The sequence below is a fragment of the Coffea arabica genome, chromosome 2e (assembly GCF_036785885.1).
Source record: "Coffea arabica cultivar ET-39 chromosome 2e, Coffea Arabica ET-39 HiFi, whole genome shotgun sequence".
In the NCBI taxonomy this organism is placed as follows: domain Eukaryota; kingdom Viridiplantae; phylum Streptophyta; class Magnoliopsida; order Gentianales; family Rubiaceae; genus Coffea; species Coffea arabica.
Window position 1 is genome coordinate 32,281,352 of NC_092313.1, and position 27,554 is coordinate 32,308,905.

Consider the following 27,554-nt stretch of genomic DNA (forward strand, 5'->3'; position numbering starts at 1 on the left):
TTCAATCCCAAACCTTTTCTCCAACTTCACTCGTCACCGTTTCTCATTTCAGTACACCATTCTTCATTACCACCAATCCACCCAAGGAGCAGAAGAGATAGAGAAGCTTCATCATCAACCTCTGGACTGAAAGAAGAGATATAGACTCTACAATTCACCAAAGAGATAGCCCAAAATTATTTGAAGCAAACTTGTTTTGTCTGCTACGTAAGTTTCATTTTGCTTCGACTTCACTGCATTTTTAATTTTCAATTTTTGCAACTGCTTGGCATTTTGTTAAACTCGTTTCATATGGTCTTAGCAAAATATTGTTCTTTACTATTATCGTTATTATTATTAATGTTCTTTTATAAACTCTACAATTAGTTTCCAGTTTGCTTTCAAGTTTGCAAGTGAAGGTTTGAGGTTGAGAATGAGGAGATCTAAACAATTTTAGTTGGAAGATTGGCGTTAAAATTAAAATATTTTGCCAACTTATTTTAGTTGATTGTCTATTAATTTTTCAATTTTTAGAAAAAAAGGGAAATTTTCGTTTCCTTTTCCTTTTCAAAATTCATCTTCTTATTAGTTAATTTTCATGAAAAGGAAAAAGAAAAGCAAAGGATTTCATTTTGAAAATCAACAAATCAAACAGAAAAAAAAAAGAAAAGAAATATTGTAGAGATCATTTTCCTGACTACTTTTGTTCATAACCAGACAAGATGAGGGATTTAACATTTCCAAAGTAATTTACTTTTCTTCTCTTTGATTTCCTTTTCCTTGCTAAATTCGTAGAACAAATAGGGCCTTGTTACTAGGAATCTCCCCCCCCCCCTCTTAAGGTCATGCTATGGTTATGTTAACGTGCTCATTAGTGTAAATCCTGAATCAACTGGAGTTGAAATTGATGAAAACGTGTTTGATTTTCAAACTCTTAATCCCATGCCCATAAGATTTTCAGAAAGAGGATAATTTTGAGTTTATATGAAGATTGATTTGATATCTAAAAATATAAAGGCCTTCCGTTTTCAGATCACTGGTCAAATTATAAACTTCAAAACATGTGATGCCATATTCCATAATCAACTTTTTTTTTTTTTTATAAATATATAATCAATCTAAGATAGTCATGAGATGGTGTCCTCTATTTTCAATGGTACCTTAAAACTTCAAGTTTTTATAGCACTCTCTTTAATATTTTGGATGCACCTTGGAAGAATATTCTTTCTACAATTTATCTTCCAAGGCTAGAATTCTCTCAAGGCAAACCAAAGTTTGGTGACACGAACAATAACTCTTTCCTAACCGATTATTTCTGAAGAAAGAAATCTAAAATTTTCTAATATTTTTTTGCAATCCTATTAAACTTCAAATGAGAGAAGCAAGCGTATGTTATTTCAATGGAGTTGCTTGCTTGCTTCATTTTAGCTTTTCTATCGAGTTGCTTGCTTCATTTTAGCTTTTCATTTCAATGGCGAAATGCACTGGTAGCCCTCTTTGCACCAAATATATTGACAAACAATAAGCATCAACATACTTAATTTGATGTAAAACTAATGAGTAGAATTATGGGCGGGCTTTGTGTAAAACAAGAAATTCTTGCAAAATAGAATCTAAAGAAAGAATTAAAGGAGAAAATATACTCTTTGTTTGCTTGCTAACTAATTCCAACTTAAATTTAAACTATAATTTCATACGCTGTCTATGTAAATAGATAAATTTATAGTTAAAAGATTAAAAAAAATTGTTTCCGCAAGAGCATGATTCATCTTCACTTGCATTCCTCAAGTAATTGAGGGAAGCTTATCATAATAATATAATAGATGTGAGCATTTTGAATTAGATTTACTGTCGTATAAATTCAATTTCTACTTTCGTAGAGCTGTAGATTAATCACATCAAAGGACAACTTATTTCTCCCTGGTTAATTCATCCGTTCCCACCATCAAAGGGGTGCAGTGCAGTGATTAGCCACACATTTGCTTCCTGGTCCACGTATTGCTCAGTTTCCATTCTCTTCTTTCAGACTACATTCTAATTTTCTGAATATTCTGTGGTACAACAACGAACCTTGAGCACACAGTCTCCACCAAAAAGGAGTCGACAGGTAGTAAAGCTTCAACAATTACTGGACTGGACTGACTACTAAGCCCGATATCATTTGACCGTAAGCTTTATTTTTCTTTAATTTCTTTTTCATTATCAAAATTTGCAAATTCTAATGAATTCTGTTAAAATTCATCAAATATGGTAATTACAATCACTATTTTTAGCAAAAGATGGAAATTTACTACGATCATTGATAAAGTTTTACAAGAGGAAAACCTCAATTAAATCAAGAGCTAATATTGAACTAAGGATAAAAAAAAAAAAAAGCAACTCATGATACAAGAAAGTCTCCCATAGTTTCAAAAACATACAGTCCCACATCTCGTGGTTTTGAGCTAAACTGAAAGGCAACAAACATCGTCAAACTAATTGAGGCACATGCGCTTACTTTACAACTAGTGGTACCTGAAAACAGTTTTTTTATAATCAATTTTCAATTGATATACTTATTTTGTCCCTTATAAAAAAGCATCCTATGGTTAGCCCAACCTACAGAAAAAAAAAAAAAATCCTCTCTAATTTTAAAACATACAAGTTGGATTTGATCTGAAACTTTTTGAAAATATATTGAAAAGGGAGTAAAGTTTTTTGAGAGAAATCAACCATCAATCTTATGCACGCTACTTTTGAGAAATGGTAAAAGTTTTAAATTTGGAATTTTGCTATTATAATATTACCTTAAAGTAAGAATTTCAATACTTTTTCTTTGTATAAAGTGAAGAAAATTTTTGCAAAATAGTTGCTTATATCTGTCTCAAGCTCTCGAATGGGCACTAGAACTAGACCCTACGATACAAGTGCAAGATTTATAAGCGTTCACAAGAAATGAAAGTAAAAATTGTTGAGGTCGAAAAGGCCATCAAAAGGATTGTTGTACTTTACATGTGCAATGAATGATTGTGGATTTCTTTCTTTTTTTTTTGTGATGATCATGTTATCCCATATACATATATTAACTAAACCAAAACAACTATTTTATGTGTGAAAGGGATGAAAATTATATTTTTTGAAACCATGGGAGACTTTTTTGTAAGTTGGTTTAACCACAAGGGGCTTTTCTGCATTTTATCCATATATATATTAAGATATTTTTGTCATTTTGTCTACTCACATTAGTTTTAACGATTTCTGTCAACTTTCCAATTTAATTCAAGCCATAAGATGTCAAATTGTATATTTTGAAACTATTGAGAGCTTTCCTATAAATTCGCTTGACCACAGGCGCTCTTTTGTTTTTTTCTCTTGAACTAATGAGCCAATTTCTGATTATCCTTAGTCCTCCCCTATGTTCTAATCATCTTGAACGTGGTGTGGTTATGTTTAATAGTGTAAACTTTAGATAAATTGGAGTTGAAATTGATGTAACACAAATCTATATCCGCTTTCAACGTTGTGTTTGGATTGCATTTTCCGTCATTTTTCATGGAAAAATTACTGTAGCGATTTGATATATGTGAGGAAAAAAGGTGATAGGGAAATGTGATCACGGAAAACGACAATATTTTCCGACGGAAACAAGCAATCCAAGCATTTCAAACTGTTGATTCTTCGAATGAATTGAATTTCGATTCATGTGAGAAAATTGTTTTTTCTCAAGTGACATGATGACTATTATTGGACTCATACATGATTGCAAAAAGTTAAATCTAAAAATTGTGTTAATCACAAAAGGGAGGTAAAAAATTACTATTAACTGTGTAGTTGTTATATTTTTCACCAATTCTCTTCTGTCTTCTATTTTTTCAAAAGTTTTGTGCTGACCACTCTCATTTTTTAAACGTTGCAAGTAGTCTTTAGTCCATTTCACATATTTTATATTGACTTTAAGAAAAATATTAACTTCTCTAAATATTTTTAGAATATTACTAAATCAGTTGATCTACAAAATTTAATTTCCTATTAAATCCTTTATATTACATATTATTTTCTTAGAATTTTGTTTATTGTCTCCAAATATATCCCATTATTAAACATGTATTACAATTAACTTTTGTAACTAATTGGCTATTTCATTTAGTACTTAAAGTAAAACTTTGCGATATGTTCATATTGATAGATTTTTTCCTTATGTAGGGTGATAAGAAAGAGAATATAGAAACATGAGCTACAATATAAATTTGACATACTAATACGTTTTTTAATTAAATACTGGGTATACAACTTCCTCACTATATTTTGTGAACTTGATTTTTATTGGTGTTTTCTTGCAATTATCTTCATAACGAAGAACTTGTTGTTAGACAATTTTGGTTTAGAATATTTTGTATTAAATTGCAAGTAGATATCAAGTTCGAATCATTAAACCAAAGAAATGGAAATTAAAATTAATTTATAGGTCCCAGACTATTCTGGATTTTTAGAATTTTTTAGAATTTGATTTTTTTCCTTTTCTTTCTTTTTTTGGCATTAAATGGACTGATAATTGGAGCAAAGTCATTAAGCAAAGGTCGAGTACAGTCATTGAGAATTTCTGAATGGATGAATCAGTGTCTAATTTCTTCCGTTCCTACATTTCACTTTACTAAGCGGGCAGAAACTTCGACTTTCTTTCTTATACCGAAGTAAGAAAGAATACACACAAACACACATATATGTGTATATATATATATGTATATATATATATATCCCATACTATTCTGGATTACTCACATCAAAGGACAATTTCTGAATGGATGAATCAGTGTCTACTTTCTTGCGTTCCTACATTTCACTTTACTAAGCGGGCAGAAACTTCGACTTTCTTTCTTATACCGAAGTAAGAAAGAATACACACAAACACACATACACACACATATATGTGTATATATATATATATATATGTATATATATATCCCATACTATTCTGGATTACTCACATCAAAGGACAATTTCTTGTCGCTGGTCGTTCTATATCTATTAATTACCCACGCAATTGTTTTCTAATGACTTGGTAAACATCTTCTTATTTCTTGAACTTTCTTTGATCACAGACTCTATCCCAAACCTTTTCTCCAACTTCGCTCGTCACCATTCTTCATTACCACCAATTCAACAAAGGTGCAGAAGAGATAGAGAAGCTTTCATCAACTTCTGGTTTGACTTGTGAGACCGAAATCATTCGAAGCAAACTTGTCTTGTCTGCTACCGTAAGTTTCATTTTGCTTCGACTTCACTGCATTTTTAATTTTCAATTTTTGCAATTGCATGGCATTTTGTTAAATTCGTGTCATATGGTCTTAGAAAAATATTATTGTTCTTTATTATTACTGTTATTATTATTATTAAAACAAATGCAAGTCTATAATATTCTTTATAGACTATGCAATTAGTTTCCAGTTTCCATTCAAGTTTGCAAGTGACGGTTTGAGGTTGAGAATGAGGTGATCTAAACAATTTTAGTTCAAGGTTTGGCGTCAAAATTAAAATATTTTGCCAACTTATTTTAATTGATTGTCTGTCAAGATGAGGAATTTACCTTTCTTTGCTTTCATTTCCTTTTCCTTGCGAAATTTGTAGAACAAATAGGGCCTTCGTACTAGGAATCTTCTGCCCCCCCGCCTCTCCAAAAACCAAAACCAAAAAAAAATCATTCTACGATGATGTTAACGCATTTATTAGTGTAAATCCTGGATCAACTGGAGTTAAAATTGATGAAATCAAGTTTGATTTTTAAACTCATGATCCCATGCCCATAAGATTTGTAGAAAGAGGATAATTTTGTGTTTTTATGGAGATTGATTTGAGTTCTAAAACTATAAAGATCTTCCGGTTCAAAATCACTGGTCAAATTATAAACTTCAAAAAATGTGATGCCATAGTGGATAATCAACTTTTTTTTATTACATAATCAACCTAAAATAGTCTGTGTTTTTAAACTTCAAATGACATTAACAAGGGCAGCGGATCGTCCCCAAGTCTAAAAATTTATGTTATTTGTCCTTGAAACTCTGAAATATTTTCATGAGGTTAGAGATAACTTTTAGAATTCTTTCCACTGTTAGTGAATTTTGGATCTGACAATTTTGAGGTGGAAAGGATGTCGGTACGAAACAGATGGTTAAAAAAAATCTTTAAAAAAAGAGAGTAAAACTTGGCCCTACAAAAAATTTAGTAACTTTCACATTGACCCCAAATTACAGGTCTTGAATTCTTATCCTAGTCTGACTGGCCAAGACTTCCTGACCAGGGTACAATGAAACTCCCCATAGTCAAAAGCAGAATTTCTAGGCTTTGGCTGCTTTCACACGAATGCTCAGCTACTCCGATGGAGAGTCTCATAAAGGTTTATGATACTTTCACATTCTTTTCAACATTTTAAACACTTTTTGATCCTTTTAGATCAAACATGTATAATTTGATAAAATACATAATAAAAGTGTTCAAGGAGTTTTTCGGAATGCATATTCCGGTCATGAAACCAGAATAACATGTTGTACAACCTTTATTTTACTTTCGGCCAAAAATTTGCATAAAGAAAATAAAGCAACTTTCTTTCCCTTTTCTTGAAATACTACTATAGGTCGCGCAATCACTTTTGAGTAATCACCTCACAGGACAATTTTTTGTCACTTGTCAGTCTGTCTTGTTCTTTTCTTGATCACCACCAAAGGGATTTAGCATGGTGGCCACCAATAAAAAGGGATTAAGTATTTTTTTTGAATTCTAGGTTGGAAATTTAAATTCCACCTATTTTGAAAAAAATTTAAAGAAATTGTCAAAATATTTCTTTAATTTAATTGAGTCTGTATATCTGCTAATCCTTCATATAATCTCTTTAAACTCCTTCTCTCTATAGAATAGAATAGATTAGATTATATAAATATTATTGTAGTCAATAAAAAAAAACAAAGGGAATCAATATTGTTTTCCTCACCAACTACCATTACTTTTTTTCTTCTTCTTCTTTTTTGTCTTTGTTTTGCTTTTGTTGGTTTGAAAAGTTCATCCACCATGTCTGTCTTTCTATCAAGTTGCTCGCTTCATTTTAGCTTTTTCTTTTCAATGGCGAAATGCACTGGACATTTGTTATAACAGATACATCGGAACGGATTGAACAAAACAAGAACACAAGAACAAACTTGGGAGAAATCAGATTTTTATTAGGGTTTCGGAGCGTATCAGAATTACATTCAGAATGAATATAAGATATATATATATATATATATATATATACAACCAAACGGACTGGACCCAAACATAGGTCCAAAACCAAGACCCAAAATAAAAACGGACACGGTAACTAAGCTATACTAGCTTAGCGAGGGTCGAAGACCTGATTCAAGACATCCCAACAATCTCCACCTTGACTTGAATCTTCTCGGAAACAGATGTAACAGACGCACTAATGAAGTGCCAGATGTACTCAAAGTCTTCTTTTGCCATCAGAATTATCTCTAAGTACCATCAGAATGCCCATAAGGGCTATCAGAAGCTTATGACATTTAACAAGTCCAAATAATGTTTGAATCTACTATGAGGAACAGGCTTGATGAACATATCAGCAGGATTGTCAGCAGTGCCAATCTTCTTCACCTTGATCCTTGTCTCAGATCTCAAGAAGTGATATCGGACATCAACGTGTTTAGTCCTCTCATGATAGACTTGATCCTGGCTAGACATATTGCACTGAGACTATCACAATATATATTAGCCTGATCCTGATGTAGGCCAAAATCTCCAACTAGTCCCTTTAATCAAATTCCCTCTTTAGCAGCCTCCGTTAGTGCTATATACTTTGCTTCAGTAGTGGACAAAGTCACTATAGGTTGTAGAGTTGCTTTCCAACTAACTACATAATGCCCAAGAGTGAAAACATAAGCAGTCATCAACCTCCTACTATCAACATCTCCAGCATAATCAGAATCTGAATAGCCTGTAATCAAATACTCTGTATCACCTCCATAGATGAGACCAACATCAGACGTACATCTCAGGTAATGAAAAATTCGCTTCATAGCCAACCAGTGCTCCTTCCCAGGATTAACCATAAATCAACTAACAACACTAACTGCCTATGCCAGATCAGATCTAGTGCAGACTACGGCATACATCAAACTGCCCACTGCACTAGAGTAGAGAACCTTAGCCATATACTCTATCTCTGCTTCTGACTGTGGTGCGAGTGTAATTGATAGTTGAGCATTCGCTGCACTCGGAGTATTCAAGGGCTTTGCTGTAGACATGCCAAATCTGGACAGTACCTTTTCAATATAGCTCTTCTGTGATAAGAAAAGCTTATTCTGAGCTCTATCCCTGAAAATCTCCATTTTCAGAATTTTCTGTACTGCACCTAAGTCTTTCATGTCAAACTCTGTACTGAGAAGACCTTTCAATTTCTGTATATCAGTTTTGTTCCTCGTAGTTATGAGCATATCATCTACATACAGAATCAAGTAGATCATCGAACCATCTTCAAGTTTGTTGTGATATACACAACAATCATACTGACTTCTGTTGTAGCCGAACTCAATTATATAACTGTCAAACCTTTGGTACCACTGTCGAGGAGATTGCTTTAATCCATACAAGGATTTCTTCAATTTGCACATATAATCTTCTTTTTCCGGAACATGGAATCCATCTTGCTGAGTCATGTAAATCTCTTTCTCTAACTCTCCATGTAGGAAAGATGTTTTCACGTCTAACTACTCAAGTTCTAAGTCCTGATGTGCAATCATTGCTAGTAGGACCCTGATAGAAGTGTATCTGACCACTAGTGAGAAAATTTCAGTGTAATCTACTCCTTCTCTTTGAGTGAACCCTCTTGCAACAACACGTGCTTTATACTTGATGCCTTCAGCTGGAGAAATTCCTTCCTTCCTTTTAAAAACCCATTTGCAAGTCACAATCTCTCTTTGGTGGCCGTTTGACCGGTTCCCAGGTGCCGTTCTTGTGTAACAACTCCATTTCATCACCCATTGCAGCAAGTCATTGAGCTGACTTACTGCCTGAAATAGCTTCTGTATAGGTGGAGGGCTCAAGAAAATCCACCTCCTCAGCAACCTGAAATGCATAGTTTACAAAATCCCGATACTTGCTGGGAGGTTTTACTCTCACTCTTCTCGCACGATCATAAGCAATACCGTGCTGCTAAGTTTCTGATGCAGTATGGGATATAGGTGGCAAACGTTCTGGTGAAGCAGGTTCTGAAGACTCTACTTCTGTAAGAGGTTCAGTTTCAAAGGATAGCTGTTGGTGATCATCAAATTGCTGCTGTGATTCAAAACCATTTTGAATGATTTGTAGCTCCACCTGTTTATCAACACCTGCACTTTCTTTAACAACAGTCTTCACAGGAGGGTTGAGCATAGAGTTTTCATAAAAAATTACACTTCTGCTAAGTATAACTTTCTTTTCTGAGGGTGACCAGATTCTATACCATTTAACCCCATCTTCATATCCCAGAAACACTCCCTTTTTAGCCCTTGGTTCTAACTTGTCCTCACTGACATGATAATACGCAGTACAACCAAAAGCCTTCAAATTTGAATAAGTAGGGGACATATTAGACCACACTTCATATGGTATCTTGCAGTCTATACCTGTATGAGGTGCACGCTTGATCAAGAAACAGGCTGCTTCCGCCCAGAACCTCCTTGGCAGCCCACAAATGTGGGGCAACCTCATGTGGATGATTTCTTTTAATTCATCGATTATGTGTTTAGAATAGCAGCTTTTTTCATATGGGCGTATTATTCCTCATCCTTAGCTGTCTCTTTTACTTTAACAGAGGTCAGGTTTGGTCCCCCTCCAATTTGCTGTACTCTTTCTCGGTATAAATAAATTAAGGGATGGCATCCCGACTCCAATTTGGGGCTTTGCCAAAAAAAAAAAAAGCATACACCATGCTCTCTCTAGAAGTGTTTTATTCATGCGTTCTGCTACACCATTTTGTTGTGGTGTGTGTCGAACTATGCGGTGCCGAGCAATTCTTTCATCTTTGCAGAACTTATCGAACTCTTTTGAACAGAATTCCAGACCATTAGCAGTTCGTAGACTTTTGATCTTTTTTCCTGTTTGATTTTCCACTAAAGCTTTCCACTGCTTGAAGTTCTTGAAAGTTTCACCTTTTCCTTCATAATGATTACCCAAGTCATCTTTGAGTAATCATCAATCATGGATAAGAAATACCAATAGCCTTCCAAAGACTCAACTCGTGAAGGGCCTCAACAGTCAGAGTGGATGTAATCAAGCGTGCCTTTTGTCCTGTGAATTTTCTTCCCAAACTTTCTACGATGTAGTTTATCGAAAGTACAGTTTTCACAGAATCCAAGATCGGTGACCTTGTGACCTTCTAGAAGATCACGTTTAGACAGAATCTGCATCCCCCTTTCGCTCGTATGACCAAGCCTAATGTGCCACAACTTGGTCATATCAGACCTGCGATCTTCAGAAGATGCAACAGCAGCGGCGGTAGAACTTGTTAGCGTAAAACCTTGTAAGATATACATGGTACTATGCTTAACTCCTTTCAGGACCACTGATGAACCTTTTCTGATGCACAATTCTCCACCTTCCCTTTTGAAACTAAAACCCTTACTATCTAGAGCACTAAGTGATATCAGATTCTTTGTCATTTGTGGAACGTGCCTGACTTGGTTCAGTGTGGCAACTTTTCCAGCATGTGTCCTAATCTAAATAGAACCAATCCCAACCACTTTGCAGACAGAACTATTAGCCATTAAGACATTTCAGCCATCTATCTGCTCATATGTTGTAAATCATTCTCTGTTTGGACATATGTGATAGGATGCTCCAGAATCAAGAACCCACACATGAGAGTGATGAGTTGGTTCGTTTGCAACTAGGGCCAGGTCTTCTTCTGAATTTATCGCTTCCTTTTCTGCAACTGAAGCTGAAGCGTGTTGTTTTTCCTACTGTTTCTTCTTCTTGGGACAATCAGATTTTCAATGACCCTTTTCCTTGCAGTAGTTACAGACATCATCCGGGTTGGGACCTTTAGAGAACTGCTTCTTATTTTCGGACTTCTTTTTTCCCAATTTTTCTTTACCACTGCTGACAACTAGACCAGCAGCCTGATTATCTGTAACATTACCAGCGGCCTTATGGCGCAACTCCCTACTATATAGTGCTGATCTTACTTCTTCTAGAATCACAGTATCTTTGCTGCTAATAAAATGCTAAACAAAGTTCTCATACAATAACAGTAGAGACACTAACAGAATCAACGCGGCATCTTCATCCTCAATTTTCACATTAATATTACGCAACTCAAGAAGAATCGTATTTAATTGATCTAAATGTTCTCGAAGAGAAGTACCTTCCTGCATACGCAGATCGAACAAACATTGCTTTAGGAGCAACTTGTTGGTTAAGGACTTCGTCATATAGAAACTTTCAAATTTAACCCACAAACCCGCAACAGTTTCTTCACCGGCGACCTCAGTGATGACATCATCTGCCAGGCAGAGCATGATTGTCAAGTGAGCCTTTTCTTCCAGACTCATCGACTCTTCAGCAACGGAATCCGATTTCTTCTTCGTCAGCGGACTCCACAGACCCTGTTGCTTTAACAGAGCCCGTATCTTGATCTGCCATAGACTGAAACTATTTCTCCCGGTGAACTTGTCGATCTTGATGTTCAATGCAGACATATTGTTGCGAGATCCGACCCCTAGGATGAACCAAGAGCTCTGATACCAGTTTGTTATAACAGATGCAGCGGAACAGATTGAACAAAACAAGAACACAAGAACAAACTTGGGGGAAATCAGATTTTTATTAGGGTTTCGAAGCGTATCAGAGTTACATTCAGAATGAATATAAGATGTATATATATATATACAACCAAACGGACTGGACCCAAACATAGGTCCAAAACCAAGACCCAAAATAAAAACGGACACGGTAACTAAGCTATACTAGCTCAGCGAGGGTCGAAGACTAGATTCAAGGCTTCCCAACAACATTGAATAATCCTTGTCAGAAATGCTTATTTACCACACTTGCTGTGTCCTTGAGTCCAATAATTCTTTCCTGCCTAAGAAAAGTCATTCACAGTGCATTTGACAATTCAGCTAATTCAATAATTGGAGACGTCATGCAAATTCTTTTCCCCCACTCGATCTTGATCTAATAGTTGTGTCGCGACAGTATCCAACTATCCATATTGGCCTACTGGTGGCAGCCCTCTTTGTAGCAAATATATTGACAAACAATAAGCATGAACATATCTAATTTGATGTAAAACTAATCAGTAGAATTATGGGAGGGGTCTTTGTGTAAAACAAGAAATTTTTGCAAAATAGAATCTAAAGAAAGAATTAAAGGAGAAAATATACTTTTCGTTTGCTTGCTAACTAATTTCAACTTAAAATTATAACTATAATTTTATACACTATCAGCATAAATAGATAAATCTATGTTTAAAAGATTAAATTAAAAATAGCTTCCGCATAAGCATGATTGATCTTCACTTGCAGTTCTTAAGTAATTGAGGGAAGCTTATAATAATATAATAAATATGTGCATTTTGAATAAGAGTCACTACCATATAAGAATCAATTTCAACTTTCGTAGTGTTGTTGATTAATCACATCAAAGGACAAATTTTTCTCCCCAGTCAATGATCATATATTCCCACCATCAAAAGGGTGCAGGGCAGTTGTTAGCCACAAAATTGCTCCCTGGCCCATGTATTTGCTCAGTTTCCATTATTTTCTTTCAGACTACGTTCTAATTTCTTTGCCTATAAATTTTCTGTATATTCTGTGAACAACAATGAACTTCGATCACAGGTTCTACACCAAACCTTCCTGGCATCATTCCTCAATATCACCACAAAAGGAGTCGAGAGGTAGAGAAGCTTCATCCAGTGCAGGACTGACTATAAGTACCAAGCCCGATACCGTTTGACCGTAAGCTTCATTTTTCTTCAAATTCTTTTCTTCATCAAATTTTGCAAATTCTATTGAATTCTGTTAAAATTCGTCACATATGGTCGTTACAATCATCTCTTTTTTTTCCTTTTGCTTTCAGAAAAAGATGGAATTTTATTATGATCGTCGATTAAGTGTTACAAGAGGAAACCTCAATTAAATCAAGAACTACTATTCAACTAATACACTACTAAGCCAATTCCCGATTATCCTTTGTGTCGCCCTAAGTTCTAATTATCTTAAACGTTTCAATATTGTAAATTAGATAAATTGGAGGTGAAATTGGTGTAACTCAAATCTGTATCAACTTTGAATTTTGGTTTTCAAACTCTCTGATTCCCATCAGAAACTTGTTTTTTTCGCTGTTGATATAATGATTTTAGGGTAATTGTTATTGGATTTATACATGATTGCAAAACGATAAACTAATAATATGAATAATAATGATCAGAGTGAGGGAAAAAAATATTATTTAATAGTGTGGTTCTTACATTTTTTTTTTACCAATTTCTATCCTATTGTTTCAAATGTTATGTGCTGACTGCTCTCATTTTTTAAATGTTTGAATAGTCTTTATTCCTTTTTTTACATTTTCCTTCTTTTTTCCCCCCTTTCTGAAAGTTCAATTCCATTTGAATAGGGACTCAAAATGCTATCCTATGCCTATTTATTAATTACCAAAAAAGGGAAAATTACTTGTACTTCTCGTGATTTAGTGTTTTACTATATAACTTCCCTATGGTTTAAAAACATATATATCACCTCCTTATGGTTTAGGTTAAAGTATTACTGTCAGTTTTTTTTATTAAAACTAATAGTGAATAGTAAAAAGTCAAAGTCAAACTAATAAATTGACAAATTCATCCTTTCACTGCTTTTTTTTCTTTTTTTTCCTTTTCTATCTTTTTTTTTTTTGGAAAGAAAAGAGATGATTTTGAAAACCTATACTTTGACTTACAAAATCTTAATTTTCTCCAAATACAAAAGAGATGGAAGGGAACAAAAAAAAAAATAAGAAACAAAAAAAGAAGGAAGGGAAATATAAAACAAATATATAGGAAACAAAAAATATCAAAATTTTTTTACTACAAATATCATTATAGGTTTTTAAACCAAATCTTTAATCGTATTTTCTAGTTCTTATTCATCTATTTGTTATTTCAATTTCTTCTTTTTATGTTTGGAAGGAAAAAAATAAATAATAAAAGGGAATTTATCAATTTATTAGTTTGACTTAAACTTTTTACTATTGACGGTTAGTTTTAACGGAGAAACTAATAGTGATACTTTAATTCAATTCATGATGGAGTTATATATAGGTATTCAAATCATACTGGGGTTTATGTGGTAAAATACCAAATTACAAGGACTAAAGGTAATTTATCCAAAAAAATCAAAAGTCAAAATGCGCATGTTGGACAACTTTTGTCTCCAATTCCTGTTTTACTAATGCATATCGATTAAACAAAAACATCAAATGAAGCCACACCAAATGAACTATTGTTCACGTTCTTTCTTTCTTTCTTTCTTTGAGCTTGGCTTTTCCCAAACAAAATTATTGCAGGTCTCTCTCTCTCTCATTGGTTTCCTTGTGCAAGTCGCTTTCACTTTTACCTGTGCCTGGATATATGGCTGATGCCTTAGTGGCAGGCTCATTCCTCTCCGCTTTCCTTCAAGTGCTATTTGATAGGATGGCTACGCCGGAATTCGTGAATTTGTTTCGTAATCGGAAGGCCGATGATGATCTCCTCAAGAAGCTCAAGAGCGAGTTACGCACTGTTGGAGCCGTGCTCGATGATGCAGAGAACAAGGAAATACGGAACCAATATGTCAAGGACTGGCTTGAAGAGCTTCATGATACATTTTATCAAGCAGAGGATTTACTCGACAGAATCAACACTGAAGCTCTGCGAATTAAGGTAGAAACTGAGTACCAAAGCTCAACTAGCACTTGTACATCTTCGGGTGATGAATTTCTTAGGAGGATCACGCCCGTGATAGAAACAATAGTGGAGAGGCTGGTGGGATATAACAAACAAATTATTCCCTTGGGTTTGCAAGTTCTTCATTCCAGAATACAGTCACATCAAAAATTTGAAACACCTTTGGTTGATGAGACTACATTTTTTGGGAGAGATGCTGATAAAGAGAACATAATTCAAATGTTGCTATCTGAGGATGCAGACACAGACAATTTCACTGTGATTCCAATAGTTGGACTGGGTGGGCTCGGTAAGACCACCTTGGCTCAAATGGTTTACAAAGATTCAAGGGTGACAGAGAGTTTCCCTACCAGGGCATGGGTCTTCGTATCAGAAGAATATGATACTACCACGATAACAAAAGAAATCCTAAGGCAACTCGGCATTTCTTTTGGTGAGAGTGACAACTTGTTCTCCCTTCAAGTGAAGCTACGAGGTGGCCTAACTAAGAAAAAGTTCCTTCTTGTTCTGGATGATGTTTGGAATAGTAACTACAATGAGTGGGATAATTTAAGGACCCCTTTCAAATGTGGATCACGTGGAAGTAAGATCATTGTTACAACACGGGATCAGAATGTTGCAAGGATGATGGCCAAAGAAAGGTCAATTCATTATTTGGATTACATGCAAGAGGAAGATTGCCGGTCATTATTTAAGAAGCATGCATTTGAAAATAGAGATGCCAATGAAAATGCAGAACTTGAATCAATAGGAAACGAAATTGTGGAGAAGTGTGGAGGGTTGCCTTTGGCTGTGAAAACAGTTGCAGGTGTTTTGCGCTCCAAAACAACCCCTGAAGAATGGAAAGAGATTTCAATAAGTGAAGAGTGGACTCAAATGGATAATCCAAATGGCCCCCTGCCAGCATTGAGATTAAGCTACATTCATCTTCCTTCCCATCTTAAAAGGTGCTTTGCTTATTGTGCTGTGTTCCCCAAAGATTACCAGTTTAGAAAAGAGGAAATTATTCAGTTATGGCAAGCTAATGATCTTTTAGGGTATCCTGGAGAAAATAAAAGAAATAAATACGAGGGTGAAAAGTGCTTTCATGAACTGAGAATGAGGTCCTTATTTGATCAGTCAACTGATTTCTCCATGCATGACCTTATGAACGATTTGGCTAGGTCTGTTTTTGGTAAATATTGCCTTAGGTTGGAAGATCATCAGCAAGGCGATGCTACAATATCTAGTGCAAGACATTTTTCATACCATCCTAGTGATTATGACACATTTCATAAGCTTAATCTCTGGAGGGAGAATAAGAATATAAGAACATTCTTACCATTGAGAATGGGTCAAGATTGGGATAATACGGGTTTACTGAGTAACAAATTCTTAGAGGATACCTTGCCCCAGTTCATATCTTTAAGGTTTCTATCCTTGTCTTGTTATCGTAATATTGTGAAGTTACCAAACTCTTATAGTGGTTTGAAACAACTTCGATTTCTGAATCTCTCTTCAACGGGAATAAAGGAGCTACCGGAGTGGATATGTAGTTTCTATAATCTACAAACTTTGTTGTTGTCAAACTGCGAAGAACTTGAAGAGTTGCCGGAAGATCTGGGAAAGTTAATTAACTTATGTTGCCTAGATATTAGTGGAACTCCATTGAAGAAAATGCCACCACAAATGGATAAACTAGAAAATCTTCAAGTCTTGACTGCTTTTGTCATAGGCAAGGATAGTGATTCGACAATTAAGGAGTTGGGCAAGCTTCCTATGCTACGTGGTAAGCTAATGCTCTCTGGGCTGGAAAATGTTTCCAGTGGTAGGGATGCATCCATGGCGAACATGGAAGGTAAGGAACACCTTGACGAGTTAACTTTGGAGTGGAATGGTGCTATCAATGATTCACAAGTTGTGAGAGATGTATTTGATAATTTACAACCTCATTCAAGCATAAAGCATCTCAATATCATAGGGTATGGCGGGACAACATTTCCAAATTGGCTAGGCAATCCTTCACTAAGTCGTTTGGAATCGTTGAGTCTATCTAATTGTGAAAATTGTTTCTCCTTGCCTGCGCTTGGGCTGCTACAGTCCTTGCAATCACTTGAAATTGTTGGAATGAGTTATATATTAGATTTGGCAGAGAATTTTTATGGAGACATCAGTGTAACCAAACCATTCCCATCTCTGAAAAAGTTGAGAATAGAGAAATTGCCAGAGTGGGAGAAATGGCACATACCGGAAGGTGAAATCTTCAATAGACTCGAAGAGTTTCGTATAATTGACTGTCCCAAATTGATTGGAGAACTTCCCCGACAACTTTCATCACTGCAAAGCCTTGAGATATCTGGCTGCGACAATCTTGTGCATCCCAGTGGTCGATTGAGCATCTTCAATGGAGAAATCCGACAAAATTTTTCATCTCTTCGTGAATTGAAGATTTCAGCGCTAAAAAATTTGAAAGAGTTGCCGCTACAGCTCAACCAATCATCCAAACTTGAGAAATTGAGAGTTGATGATTGTGGGTCTCTCTCACCCTCGCACATGAGTAGACCACCTGCCTCACTTAAATCACTCAAGTACAAGAGATTTTGCAATTTGGAATTGGAGAGTTCAAGCGGGGAGGATGGTGGGACCTTGGAGTATTTGACATTAACAAATTGTGACTTTGTCAAAGTCAAAGTCGAGTGGCTTGCCTCGTTTCCCATGCTACAACATCTTCGTATTATAAACAGCAAGAGTATTGAGATGCTTTCGGTTCCTGCTACACCTGCACCTGGGATTGGGAATCAGAGTGGTAGTGTGATGCCGTCACTCCATTATTTACAGATCTTCGGCTGCGATGATCTAATAATGTCTTTTCCAGAGGGAGGATTGGCAGCCCCCAATCTAACGATGATTTGCATCGCCAATTGTGAGAAGCTCACGTTTCTACCGGAATCCCTCCTCCCATCTCTTCAAACTCTGCACATACACAATTGTCCAGAAATTGATGGCTTCCCAGAAGGGGGTTTGCCCTCCAGCCTACAAAAACTTTCCATCGACAATTGCAAAACACTCATGAGTCGCAGGAGAGGGTGGGGTTTGGAGAAACTCCCCTCTCTCACGCACTTGACAATTGAGGGTCCCTATGATGAAGTAGAGTCGTTTCCAGAGGAGGACTGGCTGCTGCCTTGCACGCTTCAAGATATCACGTTACACCGCTTTTATAATCTGAAAGTGCTAAACTATTCGAGTCTTCGACACTTCACCTCTCTTCAATGGCTAGACATCCGCTGCTGCCCTGGACTCCTATCCTTACCAAAAGAGGGACTGCCTGCCTCTCTTACCGCACTAGAAATCTACAACTGCGAACAGTTGGGACCAAGGTTAGAATGGGAGAAAGGACAAGACTGGACCAAGGTTGCCCACCTCCCCTACCTAATAGTCGATCATGAGCTAGTTCCTTAATGATGATGCTGGTTATTGGTGAGGGCTTGCCTCCCAGAGTTACAAGACCCTCATCATCATCTATTTATATAATTAAAGGTACTTCTTTGTTTTTCAATTTTTTCTTTTCTTCATATATTTTATTTTCTTCGAATACTCTGAAGCTTCAAAAGGTAAAATCACAACTAATTAGTGCATCTTTTGTTGAGATTGCATTGCGAATTGCCTATTGTGAATAACTACGATGTGCTGAAAGGACAATTGAGGTAGTGGTCTTTACTGATGCAACAATCTCATGATATATTACTTTCTAGCTATAGATTTCATCATTTGTATTACTTTTTCAACATTTTGTTTGAAAAAATAAGAATCCATGCTTTTGGGTCATTTTTGCACTGTAGATTCCAATCAAGTAGGCCACCAACCCAGGCAGACAAATGTTTTCCACGGTAACTGTTGATGGAGAAAGAAGACCTTCAATGTTCGATAACGTATCTACAATAATTAGACTATTCTTGAAATTGCTAAATGTTTTATGTGCTTTCTTTGATGCACTCAATAAATTTTTATTTTAAGCTATAATCTCATTTTGCCTGACTTGTTAATGTGCTTGTTTTGTAATTATTTAATTCTATTGTAAACTATAATAAAACACAATTAGCTTCATTAAGGAGTGGATATAAGTTACTCGAATCTTGTCAAAATTTGACGTATCTGCCAGGACATGGATTGCTCTGTCCTAGTCGAGGTGATAGACCATTCTCAGTACTCTGAGGACCATCATTGCTCTATCTTCGGCCATTGTAAAATGGGGGCCAGTAACCTTCATTTTTGTAGTAGGTTAGTAGAATGGGGGCCATTGCAGAGTTACTAACATTTTTTTTGGAGTAGAGAAAGAAAGAAGATTGGCACAAGGAAGCTCGTATTTCAAGGATCTCAATGACAAACTTACACTATGATCAGTCATGCACTTTCAGTTTACATTGTCATGCACTTACAGTTTACATTATGAATTTTATTTTTTGGTTCGTTGGCACTTCGGTATGTTTCCCTGACATCAAGATTTGTTCTTCCTCTGTGCCATAGTTATGGTAACTTTTAAAAATATTTTGAACACTTCACAGGACAATGTAATGCAAATATTTCGCAAGTTTTAGTCAACTCCAATTAGAGAAACTGTAACGCACCCATTCTATATGAGTATTTGTTCTTGATGACATCATTAAAAAGTTTTTTTCCCCCTTTTTCTGTTAATTCCTGAATTTTCTTTATTTCTTTCTGCATCATTATGTTACTGCAACACATCTTTTCTAAGATTTCTCCAAGCTAAATGCTTCCATACCAATTACACCTATTTTAAACTATTCCAGAACTTTCTTTTGCATACTTCATATTCAATTTGAGGTTTTTTGGTTAATTGAACAATTTTTTGTCGTGAGATGCAGTTAACCTCCACATATCTTTAGCTTGTTTTTTCATACAGCAAATAGACCAGTATGGAAACCATCAACCAGAATATGACGAGTTGGAACCAATCATGCATATATGTTTTTCAGGCCACAACATTATACTGTCATTAATCATCGCAGTAAGGTAAGGTTTTTAGATCTAGAATTGTCGTGGCCTCTTCAAAATATAGTCTAGACTTGGGTGCTTTATGTTGGTTGGGAATGTTATCACTGGTTTAGATATGAGAGTAGTAGGAATTTCAAAGTAACCATTGCTAGCTAGACATTTATTTATTTCTGATTCTGCATTCATGAAGAGTTTAGTAAATTGATTTTGACACAATAGGATGGGGTAAAAAGACAAAAAAATTAAAATAGCAAGAATGCATATTTAAGTTGATGAGACTTTTGGCTTGATTTCATCCTTATTTGAGTTTGCCTGAGTGTTGTGTAAGTTTTGAACTATGTGAGATCCTTCTACACAAAGAGATTATAACCTTTGATGAGTACCTTTCTTTGTTTGATACTCATCATCAATTATGCTAATTATAGTTTCCTGAGAATTGTAAAACATTGAACTTCAGTTGACTTATTTTAGCCCTTGGTAATAAGAAAAAGAGAGTATGCAATGCATAGCAAAATTGAAGTGGTTTCTTGGCTATGGTTTTTCCTCGTAAGCTTTTCCTCCATGAGAACAAATGCTACATTCTAACTCTTTGCTTTGCGATTGCATTTTCTTTTTTCTTACCACCTCTTTTATAGCTTGTTTAGTAATAATATGCTGCATGATCCATCTTTAGTGCTCTGCTTCACCTCGCTGATATTTTCGTATTTACTATATCCAACAAGATATTAGGTATGCTATACTTTGTGTTGTTCGTAATTATTTGTATACATCCTTATAGAGCTTGATAAATTGGAATAAATTTCTGCATTCAATTACTCCTCCTGAACAAAGGATTGGTTCTCAAAAGAGGGAATTCTTATAGCTGATGTCATTGCAACATTTCAAGTTCTACGTTGATCTACTCTTTTGCAGAAAGAGGATTTTCAGCTTTCAATTTGTAGCAGATTACTCTCATCAAGTGCCAGAAGCTCAAGTTGCTGCTTGAATGGATACAATCCCCCATCCCAACTCTTTGATATTTGAGACTAGACATTTGTCTTGAATTTGAGAGCTTCGCAAGAGGTGCTTTGCCCTCTAGCCTACATTCTCTTGAGATCTCCTATTGCGAAAAGCTCATGAATCACCAAAGAAAGCAGGCTTTGGAGAGACTCCCTCTCACAAACTCGACCATTTGTGATAGCTATGAAGTAGAATTGTTTCCAGAGGAGGATTGCCTGCTGCCTTACACACCTGAATCTCTCGGATGATGGAGCCTTAAGAATCTGAAAATGCTAAACTATTCAGGTCTTTCACACCTCACCTTTTTCTTCAAAAGATAAAAATCATGTACTACACTCAAGTCCTTATCAAAATAGGGGCTGTCTGCCTCCCTCACTACACTAGAAATCTTTGACTGAAACCAAGGATGGAATTGGAAAAAGGAAATCACTGGCTCATTGTTACGGACATCCCTCTATAATAACTGATCAAGAATTAGTCCCTTCATGGAGACACTGGAAGTGTGAAGGATCCCCAAAATTACAAGATCTCCATCATCTCTTTGAACTAATGTACCTTTTCTTTTTCCCTTTAACATTTTTATTCTCTTTGAGTGCTTTCAAGTTCTTTCACATGCTAGCTTCCTCCGTTTGATCTTTTGGTATAATACAGTAGGAATTCTGTATTGTGAATAAATGGAAGGCTAAATTCTTTGGCCTTTCTTCTACACGTTTCTTCAATTGTTATATGCTGATGGAGAAAGAAAACCTTCAATGTGTTGTTAGCCATCTATAATTGTTAAGACTGTTCTGAAGATTGCTCAAAGTCTTCTATGTGCATGCTTTACAATTTTTTGTTACTTTTCTAAGCTATAATAGAAAAAAAATTTCATCTTTTTAGCAGCAGTCCGGGAGTGCTCTAATTTTATCCCAGTCTGTTGTATATGTGAGGTGTAGAATTGTTCTCTCTCTATCCAAGGAATGCACCTCATTATTGATCTCAACTTCAGCCATTGCCAAAAATGGGCTACCTATCTTGCCCTTTATGGCAGAAATCAAAAGCTGCCCGCATCCATGACACTGCAGGAGAGAAGATGATTGGTCCAGTGTTGCTCATAATTCGAGGATGTCAAGGATGAACTCATTCTATGATCAGTTACGCACTCGTAATTTCTTTGAAGGTAAATTATTTTTCTTTTGGCATGTTGCAATTCATTGGCTTTTCATTATGTTCTCCTGATAATTATTAGGAGCACCAAGATCTGAGCTTTCACTTATGCCACAGTTGAAGTGAAGTCTTAAATTTGTTTTGAACAGACAGCATAGTACAATAAAATGCAAAAATTTCGCAAGTTATATTAAACTCAACTTAGGAAATTATTACTTATCTGCACTATATTAGTATTTGTTTGTGATGATACCATTGTTGTTTTACTTTCTATCCCTTCTCCATTAACTCCATTTGAACTGCTGCCCCATTGTTAATCTTCATGAGCTACTTGATCTTTTTACCTGTGATGACTTTTTTGGTCATCATAACTTTTTCCCATTATTATTGAAGGCCATCCTGGTAACATTGGAATCTTTGAAATGAACTTTAGTTGAAGGCCATCTTGGTAATATTGGAATCTTTGAAGTGAATTTCGGTTGAAGTCCTTGAGAATAGAAAAAAGACTTCTTTCTAGCATTTAACCCGCTTAAACCATGTGATGTATCAATTGGATCAAGCTTAATTATCAAGTGAAAATATCTAATCAGGTTGTCTTATTATTGGTTGAAAAGTGGTTCAACATCTTGACGCTTGGAGAACTTGGTCAGTTGATCTTAGGTCCTATAGATGTCAACAGTTGTTTCATATCCAGAGTTGGTTGACTTCATTTGAGCTTAAGTTGAGAGGATACCTGGTAAGAGCCATATTATCATCGTTACATGTTTTTGATTATTGATACCTTAATATTTAGTAGCACACATTTTGTCATTTCGAATTTCATATGTATGCTCCCAGAATGTCGATAGCATATGAAGTTCAATGATATCTTCAAGTTGCCTTAGGTGTGTTCTGCTATCTGCTTCTTTTTTTATTTTTTTATTTTTTAATGTAAGTGGAAGGATTCAAACCCAAGATTTCTTACTTACACTTCCTTCCCCTAAACCACCCAACCCATACCCTCCCGGCTTCTTTCTAACTCTTTTCACCGAACTTTCTTAAAAAACACATGTTTGCTTTTATATATAATAACACATGTTAAACAGGACTAAAAAGACGAAATAGGAAGAGATTGTGGATTTGAATGTAGGAAATGAGAAATTGAAGGGATAAGGCAAAGCCTGGCAGCTCCTTTTGCATTTAATACAAATTGTCACGAGTTCCAATCGTGTTATCATTTGCCTATTTGTCTTGGAAAGCATATTTCCTTTAAGAGTACTTTGTACATGCAAGATGTATTGGGGCATACAAAAAATCCTTTTCTGTATAGTTTTATCTCTGTCATAAAACTTGCTCTTAGATGAAAATGTTGCTTACCATTAATGTTGTTAGTTCCTGTAGGTCCTTCACTCTCTTTCTGCATAAATTTGCCATGCAGAATATCTATCCTGACATTTTTTCAGGTTAAATACTTCCATACCTAGTACTCCTATTTTAACTATTGCAGTGCTTTCTGTTGTACCTTCCATTTTTAACTTATCGTTTTCTGGTAAATTAAGGATTTTTGCTGGTAAGATGTTGGTTTCCCTCGAATATCTTTGGCTTCCTCGGTCTATCATTATTCCTTGGTTCTTGCTATGACTTTCTAAATAAGGTCCAGGCTTGTGTGCTCTTTGTTGATTGCAGTGGTATTGACCCTTTTTGACTTGGTAGCATTAGGAATGCAAAAGGCATGATTGCTGGATATTTATTTGTGTTTGATCCTAAATAGATAAAGAGTTCATCAAATTAATTTGGAGAGAGAGGGGTGCAAAAAGAAAATGAGCAGAAAATCAGTGATGAATATTTGTGCGGATGAAAGTTATGACTTAATTTCATTCTAATTTTCACCTTGTATTTGTCTGATTGTTGTCTAAATTTTCAACTTTCCAAGATCTTTCTATACAAAGAGGGAATAAATATCAGAGAAGTACATTTTTGACACTAACCGTCAACAATTCCGGTAATAATTATAATCAACAGAAAAAGGATATAAAACTTCAGGTCACTTATTTTAACCCTTGGTAATAATAAACAGAAAGGAAACAATACATACTGAATAATCATTTTTTCTAAAAAAGGAAAAGACAACTAATTTGAAGTGGTTGCTAATATCTCTTCCCCTTGTATGGTGTCCTCATGGAGCGCAATTGACTGCATTCTATCTCTGGATAGCTTATTTAGTTATGTACTTGTGCCATAATCCATCTCTAATGCTCTGCTCCACTTCTGATATTTTCATATTTACCCTATGCAACAAGATATTCTAGGTACATTGCACTTGTGTTCATTGTAAATATTTTCGTATGTCCATGTAGACCTTTGATAAATTGGAATGAATTTGTGTAATTCAAGCATGCTTCTTGAAAAAAGAACTGGTACTCAAAGAGGCCATTCCTTAACCAGTAAGTAGGGGGTCACCAATGGTTGCTGTGAACAGGTATTTTGGGAGAAAAACATCTAGTCACTGTATTATGAGTGACCAACTAGTATTTATAGGAGTACAAATCTAATAAACTATTTACAAGAATACCCTTACTAATTTATTATTTACAAGAATACTGATATTCTCCTAACAGTTGCCTTTCCTGCTCTTCCTCTTTCCACATTCTCCATAGGAATTAGACAAAATTTTGGAAGACAAATCATTGTTGTATTTGATAATTCTTTGCAGAATTAGGATTATGATCATTAATGCCTCCTTGCAAAAGTATATTCTGCATGGAGCTCAGTTCGCTACTTGCAAAGATGCAAGCCCTCCTTGGACCTTTGTGTTAAAAAAAGTGGCAGCATCATGTAATTGAGATCTTTTAAGTAACTTATTGCCTCCAGACTTTGACCATATCCTTTTGATGGTGGATATTGCAGAGTTTCCCTTCTTGCTGAGAATGCAAGGTTAATGGCACCGATGAAGAAGAATCATTTTTATAACATCGGCAACTGTCTTGCACCCTCGCAATCTTTTTCACTCGGAGAAGCATAAGAGCTGAAGCACAATGACCTACAAGTGTCTTCAACACTTCACCTAGCTTGAAGATATGGAAATTGCTGACTGCTTGTAGCTCTAGTCACTACAAAAAGAATTGATCGCGACCTCCGGGCTCCCATTATGCATGAAAAATGTGGTGTTCATTGCTCGCATTACTACATAATAGGAGAAAGGGAGGGGAACGGTTGGCCCGAAGGTTCAACAATTGTTGCAAAATCAACAATTTTTCAATTTTTGAGATGATATTCTTCTTCCTTTTTCGGTTCATTCCTCCATAGTCACTTTTTACATTGGATCATAAAATTCTCTGCCTTTTTGTATACAATTAACAGTAAGGGCTCATTGTCTACAACTAATGTGATGGCTCTGAAAGTACTATAACTGTCTTGTTATCCGCTGGAGGGAGGTGGTTGGCAAGCTCAGTAGGGCTTGAAGCAGCTTGAATGGGTATTTCAGCTGTGTACATCTGTATCTATAAACTTAACTTTTGGAAAATTTCTGATTTTAGCAAGTATGTGGAGGTGGATTTTTTTTCTAGAGGAGCGGATATCGCTTAGGAATAGCTTTTGTTTTAAATAACTTTCTATGGTTAAATTGAAAGCAGCTAGACAATATTATATATAGGTTCTCAAAAAATGTCATTATGAAAAGATGAAATATAGCTGTTATGTTCATTACTAAACTTATTGAAAAGATGAAATATAACCAAGGTATATCTTTTTGATTTGAGGGTGACTTGATCATCAAAGGAAGAATTAGGCCACAAATTAGGATATATTCTGGTAAATGAAATATAACCAAGGTATGTTCCTAAGAAAGGATCATTGCACAGAAATAAATTACATCTTTCAAAAAATGAGCATTCATGAATTCTATAAACCTAGAAAAAGATATGTTCATCATCACTCGAGGCTAGTTTGTTCTTCATGCTCAGCCAAATGGTTGGCTTTTTGTTATTTTACTCATGCCTTTTGGAATTCCGTTAACTCAATTTTCAAACTGAATATGTGCCATCTGTATGTGGTGATCAACTAAGGGCATTAAATAATGATATACTTTCTCTGTTTCATACATTGCCACATGCAATCTTTTCTTGCACTTGAATTTGTGTCATTCTCAGCAGAACATTGATGACGTTTGCTTCTCAATGAGTAGGATGAATTGTACCTTCTTTTAGCGGCTTCATCCTCAAAAGATTCAAGTTTGCAAGTACATTTGCATACTAAGCATCATTGCTCTCTTTACCTTACAGTATCATAATAATATTGTGATGCGGATACTTGCAGAATTATTGTTCTCTTTCTAAAGCATGATGTTTCAGACATGTCTTTTAGAATAATTTACTTCATAAATTTCTTTGAGATGTATGAATGTCTGATTAAAAGGATTTGTATTACCTCGCAAAGCTCTTCAAGGTTCAGCTAAAAATTTTTTGATGTGAAAGCTTGATTTTTATGATCATCCTAAACAGATTCAATGCCATTCTAGCTAATCTTTGTGATTTCATCACTAGATTTAAACTTCTAGGAGTAAAAGCTGCATCCTTAATAAGTGCATATTTTGCATGTTTTAAGTGTGTTTTATTAGTTAGTTTTGGTGTGTTTTATTTACTTTTATAGAGAATCAACTAAGTTTATAGTGAAGTTAAGCATTTTGTGGTTAAAGTTTCAAAAATTGCATATCTATGTGTTTAATGGTGAAAATTTCATGTTTTTATAGGTTTAATGATTCAATCATCAATTGAAATGAAATAAGAAGATATTTGAATATTATTGATGATTTCAAGTAGTTTAAAGAGACATGAAGTACAAAATGTTCAAAGAATGAAATGCAAGTTAGATAGCTTTGACATTTTGTGATATTTCGGCTATATCTTGAGTTACAAGTAGGGCTGCAAACGAGCCGAATCGAGTCGAGTTTTGACCTAATCGAGCCGAGTCTTGACTTAATTTCATTGAACTCGAACTCGAGCTCGATGAGCTAACAATTTCAAGCTCGAGCTCGAGCTCGACTTGATTCGAGTCGAGTTCGAGCTCGAAAAAAATAAAAAATAAATAAAATAATATTGTTTTCTTAATAAATAATAAAATATTAAGGATATATATGTAATTTTACTATTAAAATAAAAAATAAAAAAATATATATACTTAAAATAAAAAATAAAACATATATATATACTTAAAATAAAAAAATAAAAAATATATATATATACTCGAGCTAGCGAGTCGGCTCGCGAGCTAACGAGCTTAATATTTTGAGCTTGAGTTCCAGGTTCGAATTCAACTTGAGCTCAATATTGATCGAGCTCGAGTCGAGCTTGAATCGCGAGCGGTTCGATTTGTTTGCAACCCTAGTTACAAGCATCAAATTAAGGTAATTCTTGGGTCATTTTGAAACTGACATACAGCTCTACATTTCATATGTAGACATCAAAATCTAGTTCATGAGGTTTCCTAATCAAAAAGTCGAAATACAGAAGTGCAATTTTGTTGTCAAAAACTG

At 35.2% G+C, this 27,554-nt stretch overlaps 1 protein-coding gene across 9 annotated transcripts; it reads left to right on the top strand.

The window, feature by feature from the left end:
• On the top strand, positions 1–25,589 carry LOC113732404 (putative disease resistance RPP13-like protein 1). Of its 9 annotated transcripts, none has more exons than XM_072080360.1 (9): positions 1–207; positions 1,860–2,146; positions 5,058–5,213; positions 12,825–12,944; positions 14,530–18,424; positions 18,727–21,450; positions 21,779–22,058; positions 22,636–22,781; positions 24,932–25,589. In XM_072080360.1, the coding sequence occupies exon 5, from the start codon at positions 14,594–14,596 to the stop codon at positions 18,344–18,346; it is 3,753 nt and encodes a 1,250-aa protein (XP_071936461.1). In that variant the 5' UTR covers positions 1–207; positions 1,860–2,146; positions 5,058–5,213; positions 12,825–12,944; positions 14,530–14,593; the 3' UTR covers positions 18,347–18,424; positions 18,727–21,450; positions 21,779–22,058; positions 22,636–22,781; positions 24,932–25,589. The 9 variants fall into 9 exon arrangements, with proteins under 9 accessions (XP_071936461.1, XP_071936462.1, XP_071936455.1 ...); XM_072080361.1 differs by lacking the exon at positions 22,636–22,781 and having other exon boundaries at positions 18,727–19,918; positions 20,813–21,450; XM_072080354.1 differs by lacking the exon at positions 22,636–22,781.
• Positions 25,590–27,554: the final 1,965 nt, after the last annotated feature.

Coding starts and splice junctions, on each gene's coding strand:
- LOC113732404 (XM_072080360.1), top strand. CDS start 14,594: ATGGCTGATGCCTTAGTGGCAGGCTCATTCCTCTCCGCTTTCCTTCAA.